Consider the following 22,311-nt stretch of genomic DNA (forward strand, 5'->3'; position numbering starts at 1 on the left):
ACAGGGTGTTAACACACTAGGTTATACGGTACAGATTTATGAAGCGTTTAAACCGAGATGGGAACTAAAGCCTTCACAGGGACAGCTGCTGTTGCTGTGTGGTGAAAAACAAAGCAGTCAGAGTTAGTCTGGTAAAAAAGGGGGCATCAAACTGTCTGTGCAGGTGTTTGTATCATTCGAACAGAAAGGGAAGGTGACAGACAGTACAACATAACAGCTTGCTAATGGATCTGGTAATGAATCACATGTGACTTACTGCACTCATTATGACAGGATAGTGCAATGACACCACCTATTCAGAGATTAATTGAGCAGTGGTGTACGTGGATATAAACAAATACAGTCACACAGTAAAGTTACATTCCTCCTTTTTCTCCATACAAACCTTTACTAAAGCTAACGCATTAGGCTGCAGATGCACGGAGTCAACAGACGCACAGGATAAACTGAAACGCGCTGACAGATAAAGAGAGATGGGGCCGAGTACGAAGGTGAATAAGAGTGCGTGACAGAGGAGGGGGAGAAGAAGAATGAGACACGGAGGGAGAAGGCACAAACGCATCTGTCACAGTGAGTGGATGAATAAGGAGGGATCCTGCTGAATGTTTCAGCGTTCCCTTCACTCAGACTCGTCTACATTCACTGCCGCTCCTCCCCCCCCCCCCACACACACACACACCAAAATAAGTTTTCTGCGCCTTCAAACAGATTAATAAAACCTTATCCCTGTCGCTGCCTGGCAGGCGGAGTCCACGCGGGCTTCCCACGCGTCGGCGTTCTGCGCAAGTGAGCCGTTTGACATCCTAGAGAAACAGTGGCTCTAAGAGGAAACCGTGTTAGTTTCCTATTAAACGTCTCGTCCTTCGCCACCTCTGCGCATAAACCGCAGCTTTCAAGAAACTGCCTGGTACGCGGAGGTGGGACGGGTGAAGACTTCTCAGTCTCGTGTGATGATTAGTCGTTTTGTTTAAAGGTGGGGATGTACAAGAGGTGAACGGTGTGTTCATGTAACAAGTAATTAGTTTCACAGACACCCACAGACAAACTGAGGCTACAAATACAATCTCCTGCCACCTGGCATTTGTCTCATTTAAAGCCACCATCACTACTCTATAGCAACCTGCATGATGAACTGGAGCCCAAGAAATAACATGGCTGTTACTACAGCACGGCGGACGAGGCCGAGTCCATTCTCATCCAGTGAACAGAGGCTGGGTGACCACTCAAGAGTCTAAAAATGCGGCCTCTCTCTATTATTGAAGATGTGTGAGCACAGCACCGCGGAGAAACTTTTAGCCATGAGGGTGAACGGCCAGAACTTCACTGTGCCACTAAAGCGTTGCAACGAGAATGGCTGGGTATTTTTAGCGCCTCTGTGATTATGATGTCTGGCAGCCAGCGTTTTGTCACTCACAGCGTGCGCCGTGCATTCGGACGCTCGGCGGTCGGCGCGTCAATACACGAAGCTGCGCCGAATCCTCGCGGTGAGACGGTGTAATGTGACGATGACGGCGAGACCCTTTTCCCACACACGGCGGAACAGTACCTATTTCTGATCTCACGACACCACTGACAGCATCCAGCTGCACCTGCAACAAACAGCCCCGAACAGCATATCTGATTCAAAAAGGCTCGGGGGGAAGTGGGCCCATGCTGTTGTTCACTGCCAGGTTTTATATAAAGGTGCACATAGTTTTCTGAATCCATACAAAACATACAACTTCTTCAGTGCCTTCCTGTATGGACCTCCATTCATTCAGGATTGCCAGCGCCGGGCTTGGGCTCCGTCACACATACAGGGGAGCTCATCCCCCCACAGAGACTTGGCACAAACTGTATGCTATTACATGACGAAGCAACACAGGAGAACTTCTGGGGAGATCAAAGCTGACGCAACTACCATTAGGGGAGTAAATGTGCCATGAGGGCTTTTTTGTTGGCCTGAAATACTCCTGGTTCAAGCCTCGCGCTCGGATCAATGGAGATAAACCCGAGAAGCAAAGCACAGGCAGATGAACAAATAGCATATGCAGGAAAAAAGGGAATCAAGAAATCATATTACAGTTTGTTTCTTTAAGCAATTAAGAGAAGGTTTTACAATTATTCCCTGAAAGAGACGCCAATTTAATTAAGAAGGTGCTGTAATTAAACTGCTTAAACTCAACCGCCTCCCTTTATTATTAAATGATGTAACACTATGTCTGAATCATGTATGTCACACACTAGTAGAATAAATATGTGCTTAAAGAAATTCGGGGCTTTACCTTCTTCAGAGCAGACATTCTACGTGGATCCTCCTCCTCCTCCTGCAAACGCTCCTTCACATGCTGAGGTCCCGAGCCAAGTTTGGAGCCTGTGCACATCCGAACTCAGCCCGGTGCTGGTGCCGAGCCACGAGGCGCCTGTTTAGTATTCTCCGGTCGCACGCAGCCCGTCCTACAGCTGGCTGCGTGTGCGCACGCCCCACACCCGCTGCTGTTGCAGGATCCAGACACCCGGGGAGCTGTCGTAGCCCGATGCGGCGTCCTCGTCATAAAGCGAGACAGAGAAGTTGACAATCAGGTAAAGTCGGCGATCAGATGGATTTGGACGGTAGTTGAAAGACCGTCGTGCTAATATCATAGAGGATAGAATGGAAACCTGTTACTTCCTCAGTCCTTCCTATCAAAATAAAGTTTGGACTGTCAATCAAAATATAGTTTAAAAGCACAGTTCTGCTTTATATGCCGACCTAAAGACCAGCGTCCTCTGGCCCAGATAATGGTTTTATAAATGACATAGAGAACACATACCTTATCTCATACGTCATCCATTTTAAATTGTTGATTATAATAAGTAGGTTTGGCGCAGCGAGTTCCCGTTGCTGTCAGTGCTAGCACGTTGTGACGTAGCCGAGCTAGCGCAGGACGAGTGCTGCTGCTGCTGCTGCTGCGACCCCCTGTCACTTTTGCAAATTAACAGCTTTTAGGACGCCGAGGCCGTTTCTCAACACATACTGTCTGCACACGCGCGTTACGCGCGCATGTGTTTTGAACAGAGCTCCGGCATGACGCGAGGTCCATTAAAAGGCTCGCATGCTGGCTAGCATAGCTATGCTAACTCGGTAGCATATTAGCTATAGCCACTGTGCCAAGCGCCTCCAACGTTCACGTTTGCGTCCACTTCGCTTCTAATGACCCTTGGTCCGTCCCTAACCCTAAACCCATGGCACAAAGGAAAGAAGGTAAACATTATCTAATGCCGTAAGGAATTTTCTATAAAACTCAGGTTGCGTTTGGTGCTAGCTAACGTAGCAACCCTCGCTAAGTCTCGCGTTAAGTAAGTTAGCTATGTTGTAAACAAATACACGTGTCCCACTGTCAAACGATCTGTATTCATTGTATCACTTATTGGTTCTATACAAACTTATCGCATTGTGTTAAAAGCGTTTATGTCATCCAAAACAGTCCATGTTGACTTTAATACGTTAATAACTTTGCATTGAATCACAGCGAAAAGCGCAGACAAGTCTTTTGAAAAACCAAGTACATTAAGATGCCATTGCATCTGATTCACAGGTAGTCATTTATTGATGTTTTTTCCTTTATCTTTTGTCTTAGTATTTCAATCCAAAGTACTGCAGAAGCTTTATCCTGCAGCTCCCAAACTGGACAAGGAGCCTAATCCACCATGCATTGTAGAAGCCTTGGCCAATAAAACCTATGTGAAAAGAAAAGCCCGTCAAGCCTCCGTTGGTGGTAAGATACAACAGCAGTGTTTTTCCCCTTTGTATTATTATTATTATTATTATTATTATTATTATTAAATATTATTATTATTAACAAATCCATTGAAGTTAAAATGCTTTCCCTGCTCCTACATGCAAGGTTTGTTCTTCTTTCCTTTGTACTAGGAGATGCTGGACAGACCCGTAGTCCAGCCAAACCCGACAGACGGGTGTACACAGTTCTGCCTCCTCCTGCAGACTACATGATGCACTCAGAGAAGTCCCTCACACTCTGTCATTTAGATAACGGAAACAGTGCCAAGAACCCATCTGGTAAGTTAACCATAATCTCACATTTATGGAGTCGTGCTCTGCACCATAAAACTTGGGAGGATTTACAGCAATGGGTTCCTCCGTGATTACTCAGTTCAGTTGTTGTGCTTTCGCTAAACATAAGAATAATACTAACCTTAGCTAGAAGAATTCTTATTGATGGCAAATTTAATTTGAATTTGGAGGGGATGTTATTGCCAAGCTGAAATATTCTTGCCTGGTAATAAGAGGAGTTGCCTGCCAATTTGATTCAGAAATAAGTCACACGCTTGGCAGGTGATATGCATCACATAAAAACTGTTTATTGTGTCTGCACCTTCTCTTGTCATGAACTGCCAGAACGATCCGACCATAATAAGAGTCCTGGCTCATTACACACGTCTCTCTGCTCATCATCTGCCTTAATGCAGACCTCCATTCACCTTTCAGGCTTCTGCTTTGCCTCAGTCAAACAGGAAACGTGTTGCCCCAACAGTCTTGCATCTAAAGGTACCTGCAAGAATAAGTAATGCTAACTGCATCGTGAATTAGATTTGTTCCCATTCAATTTAATTGAACATTTGTGATTTATTGAGTAGCAGACCCTAATGGGAATGCAGATTGAAGTCAGACTGGATCGTCGTTTGCAGTATCAGGTTTCTTGATTATACTGTAGGTAAATGAAAGCAGCACTGACAAGTTGATGTGATGCAATGATAATTACAGTGTTAAGACAGTGTTTTCCACCGTACGGGGTAAAATGCCATTCTTGGTCTATCACAAAAGACAAAATTAATACCAATTGTAATTAATGTTCTCTAAGCTGGCCAAGTAAGTGATACATTCACTTTCACCTTTTGCTAAGCTGATGCTCAGACAAGTCCTGTAACTGACTTTGGTTTGTCATTGCTCCAGTCCATGTCAGGCTAAAATGAGCTATTCTGCCCTGCGCACTGCTCCTCTCTCCCCTGCATTATGTTCTGGCTGCCAGCCATTCTCCTGCCCGCTGCTGTGAACAGGTCACTAAAAATGAGATGTGAGTAGAATATCTTTGACCGCTCAAAGGCCTCTCGAGTTGTTAGGGAGAGGTGAGCGTGATGAGGTGGAGAGTTAGTGGTTTAGACAATAAGAGCCTTGTTTCTGCATGGGCTCACACTTACACTACACTTCTTCCTGGTCATGGTTATACACAATAATGAGACATGACTTATTGTAGAGATGATTTCCATATGAGCAATGTACAGACGAAAAGCTTAATTCATACCACAGTGCTATGTAGATATAAAATAAAAGGAATTGCAGTATTCATGTTTGATTGTTCGTGACATAACACCACACACCACCGATTTTCCTGCACTTTGATTGACCACCTGTGATCTCGGGTTTGCTAGATTCAGCAGGTCTGTTTTTGGTGAGACACCACACCAGCTGATTACAGTGCAATCAGTAAACAGGATGGGGTATGTGATTAGTGAAATCAGTTGGTGTCTCATTGATGAGAGAGAAAAAGCCTCTTAGCCCTGAATTACTGCAGGAACTGAAACCCTCCACTGGCTGTTCTGTTTTGCATCTCTTAGGCCAGATTGCAGGGGGTCCAAAATTAAAATTAAAATTCAGTTTGAAGCCCCTTTTACTTCAAGTATAAGTGCATCTGTAGGCTGTTATAGATCAGGTTTTACAGTGATTTAAAATTATAATTGTACAATTGTACTCGTATTGTCTGCAGAAGAGAGTGCTCATGACAGCAATGACGAGCTAAACAGAGATGAACGAGACCTTGCTGAAGCTCGACAAGGAAAAAGAAGAAAAAGGAAACGCAGATCAACTGTTCATCGAGACCCTGTGCAGGATGCCGCAGCTCCCAACAGTGAATCCGGTACCGGCCAGTGTGACGCGCCGGTAGAGCACGGAGGAGAGTGTATGAGCAGGAACAGGAAGCGAAAGCTGAAGAAGAAACGGCACAAGGAGAAGCTACTCTCCATGGGTGTGAGGCTCCGAGCGTCAGCCTTGGAGTTCACATACCAGAAAGATGGCGAGGTGGAGGAAGAGGATGCTGAGAGGAGAGCTGTTGAGTTGTCGGCCTTCCTCAGGACAACGCTGGATACCTACATGTCAGATGGTGAGTGAGAAGGCTGAGATGAGTATTTTTTGCCCAACTCCAACCAACACTGGCACTGAAAAGCGGGTTAATGAAAGTCAGTGACCCTAATTTATAACACTTCTTGGTACATCTGTGCTATTTTCTTGAACTTTTATTAAAATTCTAAACTTTTATTTTGAAGGAACCTAGAAGGAGGAAGTACATAGTCACGGAATATTTAATATACTGTATTGATTACTTCTCTGTTTTAAAATGCAGAGAAAGCATTTGCTGAGAGAAACACGTCTATTTATCTGCAGTGTGAGCTGACGATTAGAGCCTGGCCAAAACAAAAGAATGCTCACTGGACAATCACACACAGGATCACAGCCATGTAACAGACCAACACTGAGATAAAACTGCACTTTTTTTGGTTTTGTAAATTAAATAAATAATTGTATTTCGTGCCTTGTTCCAGAATCTAGAATGAATTCTGTTAAAACTGTCTCCTCTCTGTGCTCCTGCAGCCTCTGTGCACATAGACAAGCGTCGTCTCATGCCACAGACGGTGGAGACCCTCCTGAGCAGCATATCCAGTGGCTGTCAGCCCACCTCCGTGCTACAGCAGCTCTGCGTTCTCAAGATCTACGTTGAACAGAAAGACACAGACAAACTGGAAAAGGCCCTAAAGGAGCTCTACAGTAACTCCTTTATGTCTGAAGGTCAGTCCCACTATGTCAAAAGTAAAAGTACATAAATAAACGTCTGATGAGCTCTTGTTGTATGCATTTATTGCTGCTTCTTGTCAGCATTTGTGCTCGTCTCTGTCTAGACAGGTCTCCTCTTGCACGACTCTGCCCCAGGCAGTTCCCTTGACCTGTCCCTGCATGTTAACACTTGCCTCGTTCTGTGAGCCGCGGCATCAAACTTTATTGTTCACCCGACTAAACCTGCCCTTACTTGCCTCCACCAGCGTTCACCTGTACCTGCTTGCCCTCACACGCGGGCGCCCGCCACCATGTGTTTCAGCTCGTTCACTGTTGTCTTAATGCTGGCGACAGCCAAAACAAGTCATGCAGACATGTTTTAACCTGTATGTGGGTTTTTGCCGTTGCGTGATTGGCGCGCTGGCTGCTTAATAGGATCAGCAGGGACTTTTCTGCAGCGACACACGCCAAGATTGGTGTGTGTGTGTGTGTGTGTGTGTGTGTGTGTGTGTGTGTGTGTGTGTGTGTGTGTGTGTGTGTGTGTGTGTGTGTGTGTGTGTGTGTGTGTGTGTGTGTGCGCGTGCGCGTGTGCGTGTGTGTGTGTGTGCGAGAGAGAGAGAGAGACCAGCCAGCAGATTCAGGCCGCCACTAGATGACACTTGTTTTGTCTGTCTCTCCTGCCAAGACGCAGCCATGTAAATACCAGCTACCTGAGTTGGTGATGCCCAACCTTCCCACGCACCTCCTCCATGTTAGCTGAAGACATTTCTAGACCCAATTTGCACAGTAACGGAAGAACAGAAATTAAGTTTGTTTTGGTGCCATCATTAACTGCTAGCCTGGTATTGTGTTTCGGCGAATTTCAGCCGGAGCTGTGCCTGAAATGCTTCTGTTTTTGCTCTGTTTCAGAGGAAACCTCTGCAGTCAGTTCTCTGTTTCAATACTGGATCACAGACATTCTCCCCATGAAGGAGGCCAAGTGAGAGGCTGTCAGTCATGCTCAATAAGATGTTCTTCCTAGCATACTGGACTGTTTATGTAATATGATGCGTTGTATTATTAAATATGTTTTGAATTATAGCTTTTGAGTTAAATCCCTTCATTCACTATGAGGAAGCCTGGAGCTCACCTCCCCAAAGTTTGGTTCTTCGAGATAAAATGAATCGAATATTTAATTGGCATCAACGTTGCACAGGTTCTGCTCGCGTATCCTCCTAATTGCCGGAGAAGCAAATGTCAGCTCTGCTGGACCTCCAGTGTTGTTTGCACATATTACGGCATCTGAGCCGGGCCAGTTAACCAAATACCACCTCGCTGTCTCCAGTACACTCCCCACATATCCTTTTTTTTTACCACGCTGCTGTTCCAGGTGCCGTTCCAAATGAGCCGTTTCCCCTGTGCTGGAATAATTATTAGTCTCCAGGGAGATAATTTTGGTGACATTAACGATCTCAGTAGATACTCATTACGGGACTGTATGATAAATAGCAATAACTGCAGTAGTCCCATTAAATCGTTCACACGAAGGCTTGTGGCTGTTATCTAACAGTATGCTCAGTATAGCAAAGCAGTGTGTTGTTGATGGATCACGAGAACCACCCAGGGACACCCACGAAGTCAGTAGCTTAACCTTCCACGGCGCCATACCTGTCTGCAGCTCTGGTAATCTATTCTAATTTATCCATAGCTCAATGCCAGGGGCTGAGTTCAGGAGGAGGACAGAGCATAAGTCTGGCTGGACGCTGCCATTGTAATGTAATGTAATGAGTGATTCCTGTCCAACATGAACCTCCATCACTACTGATTCAGAGCTGACATGCACAAGTACAGAGCAGTAGGTCACACTGTGAAGGGTTAATTATTCTAGTAGTTTATCATGGTTATTATATGGTTCACACCGATGCTGCAAGAAGGACAAAGACCTGGTATGACAGGAATCACAAGTGGTTGTTGAGACTCAAATGAGTGGTTCATTATGATCTTTAAAGGTTTTTGTTCCCACGTTCCTTTTGTGAGCATAAATCAAATTAATTGCAAATGGGATTATTCATTAGCAGCCATTTCATGCAGTCAGACCTTTTTTTTCTACCGTTGCTCATACATTCAGCTCCTGTTGTAAATAATTTGCCCAAAGGCACAATATACAGTAGTAGCTGTGTGCAATGAGAAGATCTTGAGGGGTTTCGACAAACATGACAAAATATTACTACGCATCGCTTTGTGAAGTCGAGTTCGGGTTGAAGCTCCCGCAGACAATAAGGCGGCCCATGTTTCCTGAGCATAATTCTCCTCCACGGAGAGACGGTATCAGCATCGCTACCTCATTATGAGACCTTACTGAGTGGAGGACCTTGAGGCCAGGAAGGATATAAGCTCATAGAAATTTGCTGACACAGCAGGAGAAACTGCTCTTAATATCAACAGAAATGCAATATCAAAATCAACTCACCTGGCAGCTTCAGATGGGTCCTAGTGCTTCTGACTTACAATGACATGGGCCTAGTGGCTATGGAACTAATGTACATGTATTAGTATATTTTTTTTAATTTTCATATTTAAGTATGGCCACCTCCTCCAGTTTAATCAGACTATTATTTTTGATTTTTCTACACTCCAGTGAACCGTCATTCTGTTTACTTCACCTTCTGTCAGCGTGAACCTTCTGTAATCCCGTTAGACTCACCACCCGTGGGGCTGCCTGTTATGTAAAGACAGGAAGGACATCTTATAAAGGGCTCGTCTCACTCGCACGCATTAGCACAGGTCCAGGACCAGCGGTGAGACGTACAGTACCGTTGGTAGGTTTTCCCGTCCTGGGAGTCCAGGGAGTCCAGGGAGAGGAAGGTGTAAGGGAGACGCAGGAGGACCATCAAAAATGTTTTTCCGACTCCCGAGACTGACTCCCGGCTACATCAGGCTGCTGCAGGTGAGCGAGAGCGCAGTCGTCCATGCACCACTGCAGCCTTGATTGGGATATTTAGGTGTTCTAGTCAAGGAGATACTGAACAGTAAAACAGTAAAAGAACCGTATTCAGCGAACGCACCCCGGCCCCCGTTCGCAAGGCGCCGGGCTCAGGAGCACGAGCAGCGAGCTGGTGTCACTCATTTCATCAGACAGGCAGGTCAAACGAGATCAGCGGCGGCGGGATGATGGAGGAGCGGCGCAGTCGCGTTCCACACGCTCCGCCGCTGCGGCGGTAATTGGAGGATCCATTTTGCCGAGGCTCATAAAACACCACGCTACTTTTTGTGGTATTTAGCACAAACAGTGGAGTCATCCGAGCCTGTGACAGGCCATTGCATTGGAAATGGAAATGGCAGCTGGGTGAGTGGGCCACAGGATTGACTTCCTAACTGCCTGTGACACAGCTGCATTAGAAACTATGAAGTTGCTGTTATTCGCTCGCCTGTGCTCTATATTACTGTCGGGGGCCTGCGGGGGCAATTGCCCGTGTCGCCAAATAGGCCAGCGATTTGTTTGTCAAAAAAGGCAGACTGCAATTTGCCAAATGAGAGAAGATGGGCTTTTAATCTGTCGGGAAGCGGTGGGAGGTGGGGAGGGGGCTGAGGTGAGCGCGCTGTGGCTCCACACGGCTGCTCGTGTTTTGCATCGGGTCCTTCGGCCTCAACTGATCTGTGTCCATACATCCCTGTCCCTCCTGTTTCAGACCCAGGCCTTCCACAATGTGTGCGTGGCGCCCCCCGCTGAGAGGGCCGTGCCCGGCATGGCGGTGCTGCTGGGGGCCGTGGGCATCGGCGTGTGCGGCTACAGCTCCAGGCAGCTGGCTCTCCACCACCGGCCGTCCGCGCGGGTGCTGCAGTGGGCCGGCGCCGGCGCCGCGGCCCGCTGGACCCCCCACGTGGACGTGACCCGCCAGGCCTGCGCCCACCAGGAGATCCCGCCCCCCTCCTTCGTGGGCCAGAAGGTTCCCCTGCATCAATAGGCCCGGGTCCCGGCTCCAGCGTCCACGCTCGCGTGCGTCTCAGATTGGAGCTGTGCCGGCCCGTCGCACAGACGCGGCCCACGTGCTCTCTGAAGATCTGCGTGTGTGGAGATCTGTCCGAACCTGTGTGTTTGTAGTAGTGCTGTGCAGTAAGTCCTGCGAATAGCATCGCTTGTGCTAGATTTTATCACTGAGCAATGAGGGTGGGAGGATGCTCGGATCGGACCCCACCGACTGAAAGTGGCCTGAATGAGCCGACGTGTTTCCTCTGGAGACATCGCGTGTGTCTTTGAGTCCCGGCCTGAAAAAAGGAATGTGATGCTTGGCAGTGCCCCCTCTGCACACAGATGGTTGCCCCCCCCCCCCCCTTCCCCCTCCTCCCTCCACTCACTCCCAGACATCCAGCCCTGTGAGAGCGCTCGAGCCCGAACGCGACTTCGACCGATTCGTCCCCTTCAGGAGCAGCCGCCGAGGAGCCCGGCATCAGCTGTCAATCAAACGGAGGCTGCGCGGGGTCACGTGATCGCGTCGCTCCGCTAGACCTGCTCGGATTAAGAGCCTGTATTCGCGTCCCTGGCTGAGACGCTCACTGCAGGTGGCAGGCGGACTGGGCCCAACGGAGGCGCCCGCGTCCCCAGTGCAGATTAACACAGGTGGAAAACTATTCCTGACACGCAGTCACCGACCTAATCCGGCATTAGAGACGCTGGCTGTTTGCCGTGCATCCTGACTTTGCGCCGTTCCCCCTGCGGAGTCCGCCGCTCGGTCCGCCGCCACACGCATAGTATAGACTATGAGACGGGTGTTTGCGTTTACACCCAAAAGTGTGGCGGTTAGAGTAAAAGTAAAAAAAAAAAAAAGGGCGTGGCGAGACGCCGAGCGTGGTTGAGAACGCGTGCCGTGCCTTGAGGATAGCGCGGGGTCACACACCTGATGTTTAGGACGGAGGCGGGCTCAAACCTGAGGATTGTGGGAAGTTAAAACACAGATCACAGCGATACAGTGGAGTGTTTGGTCCCTTGGGGGCCTCGTGACCATCGCAAAGACATTATCTGCTGGCCACGCTGCATCAGGGGCTAATCGTTGAAGGCGGAGCAATTGATCACCTCACACTCGACTGCACATGATTCACTATAACATCCAGTAAAGTATTTACCACAGCACTGCGCCGTGTCGGAGGCTGTGCACTGCACCCGGCCGGGTTTGATGGATTCTCTCCACGCTGCAGTGGTGCACGGCGAGCACGGGGCAGAGCCGGACCCATCGATGTCCATCAGAGGGCGAGCGGGCGCATTGTACAGCGTATGAGGGAGAACTGCCAAGACAGCGCATTAGCGAAAGTCACGGCCGAACTAAATTCATGTCAACAATATCGGCTCTTTCAGTCTGTGGAGGTCCTGCATGCTCGAGTTCTGCTTCCTGCAAGAAAGACTCGTCTTGTTAGCGTCGCAATTAATATTTAATGTTGGAAAAAGATTTATGAAATAAAAGCATCTGGCAAACATGCTGCTCTACTGTTGCACTTCAGTCACACCTGCGGGTCCACGTTATTCTGTACAAAGTTGTGAGATCAAGATGTTGTTTTTGTACCAAGAAATAAATATATATATATTTTTTAGCAAAAATGTGCTGTTTTGCTCCTTAGGTTGAGATTATTGAACTGATTGAGTTGACACCCTACATACTGTACATTTTGATTTAATTAATCAATGAGCTGAGCTTTATGGGGAGAGTTAAAATGACATTTATTCAGTAAATGATGACACGGAAGCAGCCCGCGGGTGTCTGGCACCAGTGGGTCAGTGGGTCATCAGCCGGAGAGTCTGCTTCGTGAAAAGCCCGGAGATAAATGAAGCGGGTCACGCTCTCCTCCCCAGAAGCAACAGGTCCCCCCCCCCCCACGACACGGCGGAACTGCGCCCTCTAGCGGACGCATCCGGTGGCTCCACCGCGCCGCCGGACGTCGTCCAAACTTTTCCCCTCGACCTTTCGTCGTCGCTGCGTGGGCTTCGGCTCGCCGACTTTGAAGGACGTTCGCCAGGCGGAAGGAGAGGCGCGCGATGAGCCCCGTGCTCGGCGGGATTTCTCCGGCTGCAGTTCCCCCTCCCGCGAAGACGCTCCGGGGCAGTGCGCCCCGCTGAGCGGCGCTGGGGAAGAAGCAGCGCGTGGAGAACAGGAGTTGAGTCGGACCCGAGAACCGGACGATTTCTGGATCCGTTCGGACGCCGCGGACGGTTTGTACCCACTTTTCACTCGTTAGTGTTTGTTTTCAACGCGCGGGGGGTTTGAACACGTGAACGAAAGCGCACGCTACGACGCGTTTCCAAACTCTCGCCCTCCGCTGCGCTGCGCTGCGCTTTGTGCGCAAAGCTTTTGCGCGTCGAAGGTGTTTTGTGTTAACGAATCAATACGTTGTCGGTCCGAACGTTGTTTTCGCTGCCTCCGCTGCGCCTCTCGTTTGGTTTGGCCTCATTCCCCGCGCGCGTTGTCCAATCATGCAGATTAATGTCAAAGTGAAACATCAACAGTTTCGCCGAATGTGCTCAAACTGGGAGTGTCCTGCTTCGGTACGTAACCTCACCTGGACGACGGAGCCTCGTTGTACTGGGAAATGATTTGAATTTCTTACTATTCAAATGAGCAGCTCCCAGTGCACTGCTTCAGGTTGACTCTGAGCCGCGAGGAGAAGCAGCGACTGTATTATTGCTCAGTTGACAAACGGTGCATGGGTTCATTCATCATTTAACTCTGTGTGTGTGTGTGTGTGTGTGTGTGTGTGTGTGTGTGTGTGTGTGTGTGTGTGACCTCCACTGCGCCAGGTCTGGATTGAGTTAAAGTGCAACAAGCACCTGCAGGGCTGCACCAGTGGCCTGAAGATCATTACAGCAGTATGGGCAACTTCTCCAGCAAGGACGGTCATGGACCCACAGGTACAGTAGGTACGAACACACACACACACAGAGTTCTGCTCGTTTGCTTCCATCTGTCCTTTCTTCCTCTCTTTTCTAAAGTATCCATCTTGAGCCTTTTTCACTCCACACAGCGACTGGCAGTGTCTCCAGGCCTCATGAGCACTTCAGGGCCCTGGCTCAGAGTCGGGAAAGGCAGCGAGACCGAGCGCACTAGAATTGTTCTAAGACAGGGAGGATGAGGTCTAATTGCGAATGTGAAAGCGACAAAAGTGAGAGGAGCGAGTGGAAAGGGTGTGTGTGTGTGTGTGCGCATGTGCGTGCACGCTCCTGAGTGGCAGCAGGGCTCTTGGCAGCGGTCCCGCGCGCTGCTCGGTGAGCGGTCATTCTCCTCACGTCCCCGTGTGATTCGTTCTGGCCCCGCCGGGCCAGCTGTGATGAATCGGCAGAATTCCCCGGCTCAGCACAAGGGCAGCGGATTAATCATAGGAAGGCTAATGCTATCTGACACACACACACACACACACACAGACACACACACTCTCTCTCCTTCCGTCAGTCCGCCACCCATGGTTGGACGAACACATTAGGGCCTGGAATGAAGAAATAAAAAGCAGGGGCGGCATGAGAACCTTATTAGACAATCCTGTCATTCTTCCTTAGCGCTCTGGTCTTACAGCAGGTGGTGCATAACTTCCACTGCTGTTCTTGCGTCACTTAAGGGGCGTCGGGGGGGCACTGGGTTTGTTAGAAGCAAGGCTTTTTGTCCAAAGGAGGGCAGGAAAGCGGTTCCCATAGATGCTGGGCTGCGACCGGTGGCACGTAGCGATGGATGAGGGAGGACGACCCTGTGTGTGTGTGTGTGTGTGTGTGTGTGTGTGTGTGTGTGTGTGTGTGTGTGTGTGTGTGTGTGTGTGTGTGTGTGTGTGTGTGTGTGTGTGTGTGTGTGTGTGTGTGTGTGTGTGTGTGTGTGTGTGTGTGTGTGTGTGTGTGTGTTCGTTCGTTCGTTCGTTCGTTCGTTCGTTCCTGTTTCGAGGCTACAACTGTTGCAGGATGAGCCGTCCAGCAGGAATGTGTGCGCATTAAGGCATTCATCTTCAGGGGCACGGGCTGGATGTTTTGTTGTTCAGGTCACTGCACTGAATGGAGTGTGTGTGTGAGTCCGAATGCCAAGCCAGTGATCACTAGACACGAGGTTGTGCTGCGTCTCAAACTGTCCGGGAGAAATTAAAGCCCCTTTAGAGGAGGAACAATGTCCTATCTGGTCTTTTTCGTCTCTCAGGGTCCCATGGAGAGAGTTTCCACACTCCTCCTGCGTCTCCACAGAGCGACGGGGCCGTCCCCCCGCTCCTCCACCATTCCTCACCCAAACCCTCCCATGCCGCCCCAGCCTCCCCCCCGCCTCCGGTCCCCGTAGGTCCGTCCACCGGGAAAAAGCCGCAGCCGGGCCCGACTCCGAGCGCTCCATGTGGGTCCAGTCCCGCTCCTCAATGGAGGCCTCAGCCGGCGGTCGGCTCCGCAGTCGTCCCCCCGGTGCCGAACAAGCCGGGCGCTGGCGCAGGGACGGGACTGGCGTCTTCGGGGAGGAATGGGGGTCCGCCAACCTCCACCCCGAGGACTGCGGCCTCCCCGGAGGCGAGCGCGTCGGTCGGCGCCGCCCGGTGCCCCTCGTCGCCGGGCTGCTCGAGCTCCGGGCCCGGCTGGAGGGAGAGGGACAGCGGCCTGAGTCAGTCCCTGCTGCCGGGCCACGAAGCCGGGGACGTCCAGGGCGAGGAGCTGGAGAAGCTGCTGGAGGAGTGCAGGGCCACGCTGGGAATCAGGTCCAGTCAGGACGGGGCCACGAACGCAGGCAAGAGTCCACACGCTGTTGTTCTAAACAGTTTCCAGGTTTATTTCTGTTAAAACTTTTCAGTCTTTCAGGAGGAGTAAATTTATTTCCTTGACATTTCCCTGTTTGAGATGCATGTGTGGTCTTCTGACATTTCTGTATCTCTCCCCTCAGAGGTGCTGAGGCATCTGCTGTCAGAAGTGAAGAATCTGAGGAGCACTTTGCAGGTGAGACGTGCTCCAGAGGTTGTTTGTTTCTTAAACGTATTCAGGCGCTTTGCGGCGTCTCTCAACAGGAAGTTATAGACAGTTTAGGGCAGATGTGACCTTTTATCCAGGCGATAACGCCAACACACACCCTGTCATCTCAGCCCTCCATCACAGCAGGAAGTGGGCCTCGCTCCGCCCTCTGGGAGCTCCAGGAGCTTTGTTAATGGAGGTCTTTCTGGCCTCTGGGTCTCTCTTATACCGACTTATGGCTCCTTGAAAGTTTGTTTTCAAGAATTCTGGGTTTAAATGTGAACATTTCACTACCCCAAAGTCCCCTCATGTAATTTATAGATTGGGGTAATATTAGACGGCGCAGGAGAAGACTGACATAAGGCTCCAGAAGCATTCCGTGGCCCAACAGCCCAGGCGTTCCTCGCTCTTCTGAGGATGGGGGGATATTCTGCTGTAATTTCCTGTCAGTCATTCATTCCAATTCCCGACCCTCCCCAACGAGCACTGCAGCCAGAGGCTCCCAGCTTCCTCTAGATCTGTCACCGATTACGAACGCTGGAGGGTGACCCGCGGTTCGAGTCCCTCAGCCCCATCGCTCCGTCGTTTGCTATTCTTTTATCCAGCCGTGCGTTTTAATTATTTTGCTTGCCTCGTGTTTCAAACAAACACTAATTTGTCTAATTGGTCCTTTCCCATGCTGCCCCCTCCCCCTGCTCGATATTGGATCCCTCTTTCCTTTCCTTCCCACATCCCTGGAAATACAAGCACGGCACCGGCCAGCTAAACCTCAGGCTGCGGTGCTGTATTGAGAGGTGGCCACGTATTAGACGTACTGGGGGGGGGGGGCTCCCTCCAGCGCTTTGTTTACACGGGCCCTCGCTCGGGCAGTAGCAGCTAGCCGAGCTCCGACTTTATGAGCTCTGGGAGGCCGCAGAAGTGCGGAGGACGGGGTTAACATTCGTCGGTTCAGGAGACAACACTAGTGTTGTTTAGCGCTCGGGGACGAGGAGGCGGCGGCAGCAGAGTCACAAACATAAAGACGCATTCAAAGCCTTCTGCACGTACAGTTTGCATTGAATTGAACCCTCCCCCTCTGTGGGCTTTGTTCATTCCCTCATTCTTCCACGTCCAGCTGACCGCTCCTCTCTGACCACTGACCTCCAAATGCTGCATTCTAATTCTTCCCTTCCTCTCTCTCTTCCTTTATCATATTCCTTCCCCTCATCTGCTCTAAGTTCTTGCGCTTCCTTCCCATCCATCTCTTTATCAGGCATGACTGTTCTGACTTTTTTTTTTTTTTTTTAAACATATGGCCATTATTCCTCCACTCACACGCTGTCTGCTAAGCCTCTCTCTCGCTATCTTCGCGGACCCCCCCCACCTCCCATCCGTCTTCAGCCCCACTTTTCCAAATGCACTTCTATTTTTGTCCGTCCAACAAGTCATAATTCATTTCAGATAAATTGAGTTTGGAAAGAAAGGCACGATTTGTCAGAGTGCAGCGAAACACTGAGGATCCATTCAGCGTTGCATCTCTGCTACTCTCCAATATCTTAACCAGCAAAAAGGTTTTTGCTGCCCCCCCTCCAGTGATGGTTGCTCACAGAGCTGCGCTTCGGAATCAGTTCCAGGTGAAAACTGATGGAGATTTTGAGAAATGATTCTCAGCTTCCCTCAGTCTCGTGTTTCTCCTCAAGGCAGCTGCAAACCAGACTAAAAGGCGCGAGAGGCCACGGAGGCCTCATTCACACACAGAATGAGGATTCAGTGACTCTGAACCCCCTCTAATGCCTGTGGACACCTAGATTCACATTTCCTACTATTTACAGTAACACTGCAGATAGTGGAACATGCTGCGGAGCCACTGGAGAAATGCGCTTCTTCCTCAAGTATGTGTCCGACTGTGTTTTAATCCACCGCTCCTAGATGAGCATCACGCCCACTGGGGTCGTCCCAGGAGCGGGGATGCAATGACGACAAGTGCGTCCGCCGGAGATCACATCTGGCTTTCGCGGCGGTCGGACCCTTAAGAGGCCGAGCGGCCGTGCTCACAGGATCCACGCCCTTATCTCAGCGGGGAAAAGGAGGAGCAGCCCTTCCTGTAGCTACGCTCCAGTTGGAGTGGCCACGCTTAGATAAAGCCTGAAAAGAGCCTTCGTCTTTAACAGGGGCCTCTGTCCTGCTGTGAGTCGGACGCATCGCCAGCGAGCGGCACCCCGTGTGTGTGTGTGTGTGTGTGTGTGTGTGTGTGTGTGTGTGTGTGTGTGTGTGTGTGTGTGTGTGTGTGTGTGTGTGTGTGTGTGTGTGTGTGTGTGTGTGTGTGTGTGTGTGTGTGTGTGTGTGTGTGTGTGTGTGTGAGAAATATGATATGAGTCCACTGTAATCAGGTCCAGCTGTGGTCTTGAGTCACTGGTCAGATGAGGGAGCGGCTTTGCTCTCGCCTCGTCTCCTCCTCCACGTCTCCGTCCATTCTTCATCTAATTGCCGGCCTTCCTCAGCCCTCCCTCGCATCGCCCTGGCTTACGTTAGCGCTCGAAGTCTGTGCCATTTCACCCGAGTTTTGTTTTTCCTCCTCCTCCACCCCCCCCTTTCTTTTTTTTCCGCATTCACATTTTCTTTTTATGACGACGGCTGCTTAGCATTGTTTAATGCTCTGGTATCGTTTACCTCTTGGCTTCCTGGTTTCTGGGTTCGCCTTTTGATGTCTGGGGCGGCATCGCTCCACGTCTGTGCCTGAAGACTCTGAAAGAATGAAAACTTTATCTGCTTTGGTCACTTAGTGTCGTAGACAAAGTGGATATGAAGGAATATGCTCGTTGAGCCACAGTGACTGTAACACAAAAGGCTGTTTCACAATAAACCCTCGGCCCAGCTGCCAAAACGTTGAATTGTTTCTCTTCTCCTTCCCCGCCTGTGTCCGAACTTGTTAGGGATCACTTTTCTCTGTAAATTGATCACATATGCTGTCTTGCATTTTCAATGATATCTGTGAAATGGGGGGGGGGGGGCTTGTTGTCTTACAATTCAGTTATTCTCATTAAAGAGACCAGTTCCATTCATCGGCGCGTGTTGAGGCTCGCTGCTCATTTTAGTTTCCTAACGAGGCTGAAATAGATATTTGATTGTTCATTTGATCGTTGTCTGCGGAGGCTTCAGCTGCGTTCCTGTTTTTTTTTTTTTTTTTTTTTTTTTTTTTTTTGTAATAATCCTGTTCCAGACAGAGCGAGGGGAGTGGCTGCAGTTCCAGGCTGACCTCCAGGTGGCGGTGGCGGTGGCCGATCGCCTCCGAGCCGAGGCCGAAGAGGAGCTGACGTCGCTGCGCGCGGCCCACGACGGCCTCAAGAAGGAGCTGGCCGTCGCCCAGCGAAGGCGGAAGGAGGTGGACGGGCGGGCGGACGCCCCGCGGGGGGAGCCGAGGGAGAGCGGGCGGAGGCCGGCTGCTCCCGGCGCCACCGAGGGCTCCACGGACTCCCCGTGTCCGGAACCAGAGAGGCCCGACGGCGACGCGGCCGAGAGCGGCGCCGGCAGGAGGGGCCGGGAGCGGGCGCCGTGCGGGTCGGGCCCCGACGGCGGGGGTCCGAGCGAGGCCGCGGACCGGAGGAGCGGGACCAAGCGGTGCCTGAGGAACGCGACCAACGAGGAGCGGAACGGGGACGAGGGGCGGCACGGCGAGGCGCCCAAGACGGCGGCCACGGAGAGGTCCAGGTGAGAAACCGGTGGTGGTGTTTTGGACCCACGTGCCTTTTATAGGAGTTCTCCTCCAGAAAGCGGCCATCAGCCATCATCATCTTCATGTCTGTGTCACTCAACGCTACAGAAGCCTGTCCAGGCTACCTGCCGCCTCAGACCCCCCCACCATTCACAACGGAACCCAGCTCCGCGCTCCGACGGCCGCTGGGCCAACGAACAGGGTGAGGAGCTGCCCGGCGTTTTCCTATTGTATGTGTGAGGTTCACTGATGTGTGGTCTGTTTTTAAGAACTTGGGGCAATTGAGGGGCCAAAGAAGCCTGGATTGGCTGGACAGCAGGTCAAGCGTCAGCACAGGTGTGTACAGAATTCCTGCGGTGCGTTTGTGGTCCCGCACGGCTTTTATCCTTAAATCGCCGCCTTGGGAAAACCCATTGTGCGTGGTTGTTGGCCTTCATGTGTAACTACCACGCTGCGGTGTGTACAAAACACCCAGCCAGTTCCTTCGCTCGTTCCCCGCGACTCCCTGCAAAGCTGCAGATCAACATTTTCGCATGAGCTGCGGCTCAGACGGCTCCAGACTCTGATGCTCTGCACTTCCTGCCAGCGTTTGGCGTTTAGCTCCCTGTGTGAGCGCGGCTGCAGCATTGTTGCTTGTCTTCGCAGGGAAACGCGAGGAGTCTCTAAACAAGTACAACGCTGCTCTGAGCGAATGTCCTCCCAACCAGTGAGTCCACACGCGCGCACACAGCTCATACTGTCCAAACGTATTCATCAGAAAGGCTCAGTTCTGTATCGAGAATAATGCAAAATACTTGGCAATTAATTCACTTCATTTTTTTATGTTGAGTTTGTTATAGTGGCACCAAAACAGACAAGCAACCAACACCGGTCTGTCTCAGCTGTGTTCGTCTTGCTTTCAGCTCCCAGGACGGTTTCAACCTGCTGCTGCGTCGCCACAGAGGCTCCAAGAGAAACTCTCTGCTCCGCTGGTGTCAGAACCAGACCCAGGGCTATAAGGTGGTTCTGAACCTGTTATGGGCATTAGTCTTGTGATTTTATGCTATTATATTTTTTAAGTTGAGGTTGGGGGGTAGTTGAAAATACTATGTATCTTGGTTATTAAATGTCACACCTTTTTAATTTTGGCCTTGTAGCATTTAGTCAATTGGACAAGTGGCTGAAACAGATGGATTGCATTTACATAACATTCACAACGGGGTTACTTTGCTGTGCTTTACGTTTCGCACCTTGTCCCGTGTGTTTCAGAACATTGACATCACCAACTTCAGCAGCAGCTGGGCCGACGGCCTCGCGTTCTGCGCCGTCTACCACAGCTACCTCCCCTCGCACATCCCGTACAGCGCTCTGACCCCAGAGAACAAGGTGGAGACTGTGACTGTAACGTATGGGATCGAGTGATTCATCGGGTTCAACTAGAATTTCTTTTTTTTTTTTTTTTTCTTCCTTTTGTAGAGGGAAAATCTTGGTCTCGCGTTCAAAACAGGAGAAAGTGTTGGCATTGCACAAACGCTGGTAAGCCTCCGTCTCAACGGAGCCAATCAGTCATTGCACAGTTAAGCCTGAAGTCACGTCTCAGACAAAGTAGCTGTTTGTGTTGAGCTCATTGCGCTTTGTTGAAACCTTCCAACAGACATTGGAGGAGGTGTTGAGGGCAGGTGGTCCCGACTGGCAGCGGGTCCTGAGCTACGTGGAGAGCATGTACCGCCACTTTGAGATGTGAGCGCCGGAGGCGCTGGCAAACGGGCCAGAAAACGGGACGTGGACATTTATGGTGAAGGGTGTCGTCTGAACGCAGCGCTGTTTCTTCCACCGCCTGGAAATTGGAGGAATCCATTGAACAGTTTCAAGCACACTATCATCAGCTGCTCCAATGTACCGATCCGGCATCTGGACCACTGTAAAGTACATGCAGGCGTTGTGTTCACGCCCTGTACGGTCACATGTTATCAACAGAGCAGACGTTTGTAACACTGGATGGAAATCTTGTTTCCTGTTTAGCTGTTGTTGCCCTATTTTATGATTAAGACGCCACTTTTTCGGTTTTGATCTTCAGTAAACGCAGCTCGATGAAGGAGGTGATGTGGAAAAGGTGCAGAGAGTCAGTTTTATTGGCAGTGTTACTTCCTGTACAGCTGTTGCAAAATGAAGGCAACGTGTGGTGTTCGTTTTAGCGCAGGGTCCAGTACTGGACTGGCAGATGCTGTAAATGTGTACTTCACTGGCAGAAAGTACTGTACATCATGACCTTCATCGTGTGTTTTTTACTGCCCAACTTATTCCCCTCTCAGCTTTGCATATAGAAGCTGCAGGGATCCTTCGGTTTCCCGGCCGGTGTAGCGCTCTATGAATACAGTAAGCACTTTGTGGACCGGGTCCGTGCACAGTGTTGTGGTCATTGAGCAGCAGCGATGCAGCCCAGTAAAGACTGCTGCTGTGCGCTGGTCAAGCTGTTTTTATTTGAAGTGCCTTCATGCTCCTGCAGGGCTGCAGACGCACCGATCCACACTCCTGCTGCACCAGTACAGAAAACAGAAAACAGCAGTTTGATCTTTTTTTGCCAAAGATGATGGAAATATGTCATAACTTTTTATTGAAAACTTTGTATGTGATCAATTTGTATAAAACAGTCAAAGAAATAAAATGTTATTTACATGAAAGTTGTTGGTGTGTGTGTGGGGGGGTCATGTTTACAGTAGCTGCAATAAGGTGATTTAACAAAGTATGAATATTTTAAGAATTGCCATATCATACTGTAAGTTCTACTACTTAATTATACCGCCACCTGCTGGTGCAAATGTGTAATTACATGTAGGAAGCTTTTTGTTAAAGTGGGACCCTGCAGCGGCCTTGGCATCAAACTATTCGCGTGGTGTGTTTGTGTGTCATGGGGAG

The 22,311-nt window shown here is 50.1% G+C and overlaps 4 protein-coding genes across 8 annotated transcripts in view; 3 read left to right on the top strand and 1 right to left on the bottom strand.

Annotated features, from left to right (window-relative positions):
- Nucleotides 1-2,928, bottom strand: part of dlgap2a (discs, large (Drosophila) homolog-associated protein 2a) — a 94,462-nt gene extending 91,534 nt beyond the window's left edge. Inside the window, exons 1-2 of the mRNA XM_055505911.1 lie at nucleotides 2,793-2,928; nucleotides 2,265-2,526 (exon numbers count right to left, since the gene is read on the bottom strand). Coding sequence (XP_055361886.1) covers nucleotides 2,265-2,363 — 99 coding nt within the window. The 5' untranslated portion in view covers nucleotides 2,364-2,526; nucleotides 2,793-2,928. The remainder of the gene's footprint in view (nucleotides 1-2,264; nucleotides 2,527-2,792) is intronic.
- Nucleotides 2,929-3,081: 153 nt separating this feature from the next.
- On the top strand, nucleotides 3,082-7,885 carry LOC114848896 (glutamate-rich protein 1). Its single transcript, XM_029139799.2, has 6 exons — nucleotides 3,082-3,223; nucleotides 3,600-3,737; nucleotides 3,893-4,039; nucleotides 5,745-6,137; nucleotides 6,626-6,820; nucleotides 7,715-7,885. Exons 1-6 carry the CDS (start codon nucleotides 3,205-3,207, stop codon nucleotides 7,786-7,788), a joined length of 966 nt encoding a protein of 321 aa, XP_028995632.1. The 5' UTR covers nucleotides 3,082-3,204; the 3' UTR covers nucleotides 7,789-7,885.
- A 1,625-nt stretch (nucleotides 7,886-9,510) lies between these two features.
- On the top strand, nucleotides 9,511-12,253 carry zgc:193593 (uncharacterized protein LOC564090 homolog). Its single transcript, XM_041069273.2, has 2 exons — nucleotides 9,511-9,731; nucleotides 10,474-12,253. The coding sequence occupies exons 1-2, from the start codon at nucleotides 9,681-9,683 to the stop codon at nucleotides 10,747-10,749; spliced, it is 327 nt and encodes a 108-aa protein (XP_040925207.1). The 5' UTR covers nucleotides 9,511-9,680; the 3' UTR covers nucleotides 10,750-12,253.
- A 258-nt stretch (nucleotides 12,254-12,511) lies between these two features.
- si:ch211-195o20.7 (cytospin-A) lies at nucleotides 12,512-22,076 on the top strand. 5 transcript variants are annotated; one of them, XM_029139789.3, is made up of 12 exons: nucleotides 12,518-12,983; nucleotides 13,569-13,688; nucleotides 14,941-15,507; nucleotides 15,661-15,713; nucleotides 18,925-19,412; nucleotides 19,525-19,618; nucleotides 19,686-19,752; nucleotides 20,062-20,122; nucleotides 20,319-20,415; nucleotides 20,665-20,781; nucleotides 20,872-20,931; nucleotides 21,050-22,076. In XM_029139789.3, exons 2-12 carry the CDS (start codon nucleotides 13,640-13,642, stop codon nucleotides 21,137-21,139), a joined length of 1,743 nt encoding a protein of 580 aa, XP_028995622.1. In that variant the 5' UTR covers nucleotides 12,518-12,983; nucleotides 13,569-13,639; the 3' UTR covers nucleotides 21,140-22,076. The 5 variants fall into 5 exon arrangements, 4 of the variants coding, with proteins under 4 accessions (XP_028995622.1, XP_028995624.1, XP_028995625.1 ...); XM_029139791.3 differs by having other exon boundaries at nucleotides 13,569-13,679; XM_029139792.3 differs by lacking the exon at nucleotides 12,518-12,983 and adding an exon at nucleotides 13,014-13,316 and having other exon boundaries at nucleotides 13,569-13,679.
- The last annotated feature ends 235 nt before the right edge of the window (nucleotides 22,077-22,311 follow it).

This window comes from Betta splendens, chromosome 22 (genome assembly GCF_900634795.4).
Source record: "Betta splendens chromosome 22, fBetSpl5.4, whole genome shotgun sequence".
NCBI classification, from domain to species: Eukaryota; Metazoa; Chordata; class Actinopteri; order Anabantiformes; family Osphronemidae; genus Betta; species Betta splendens.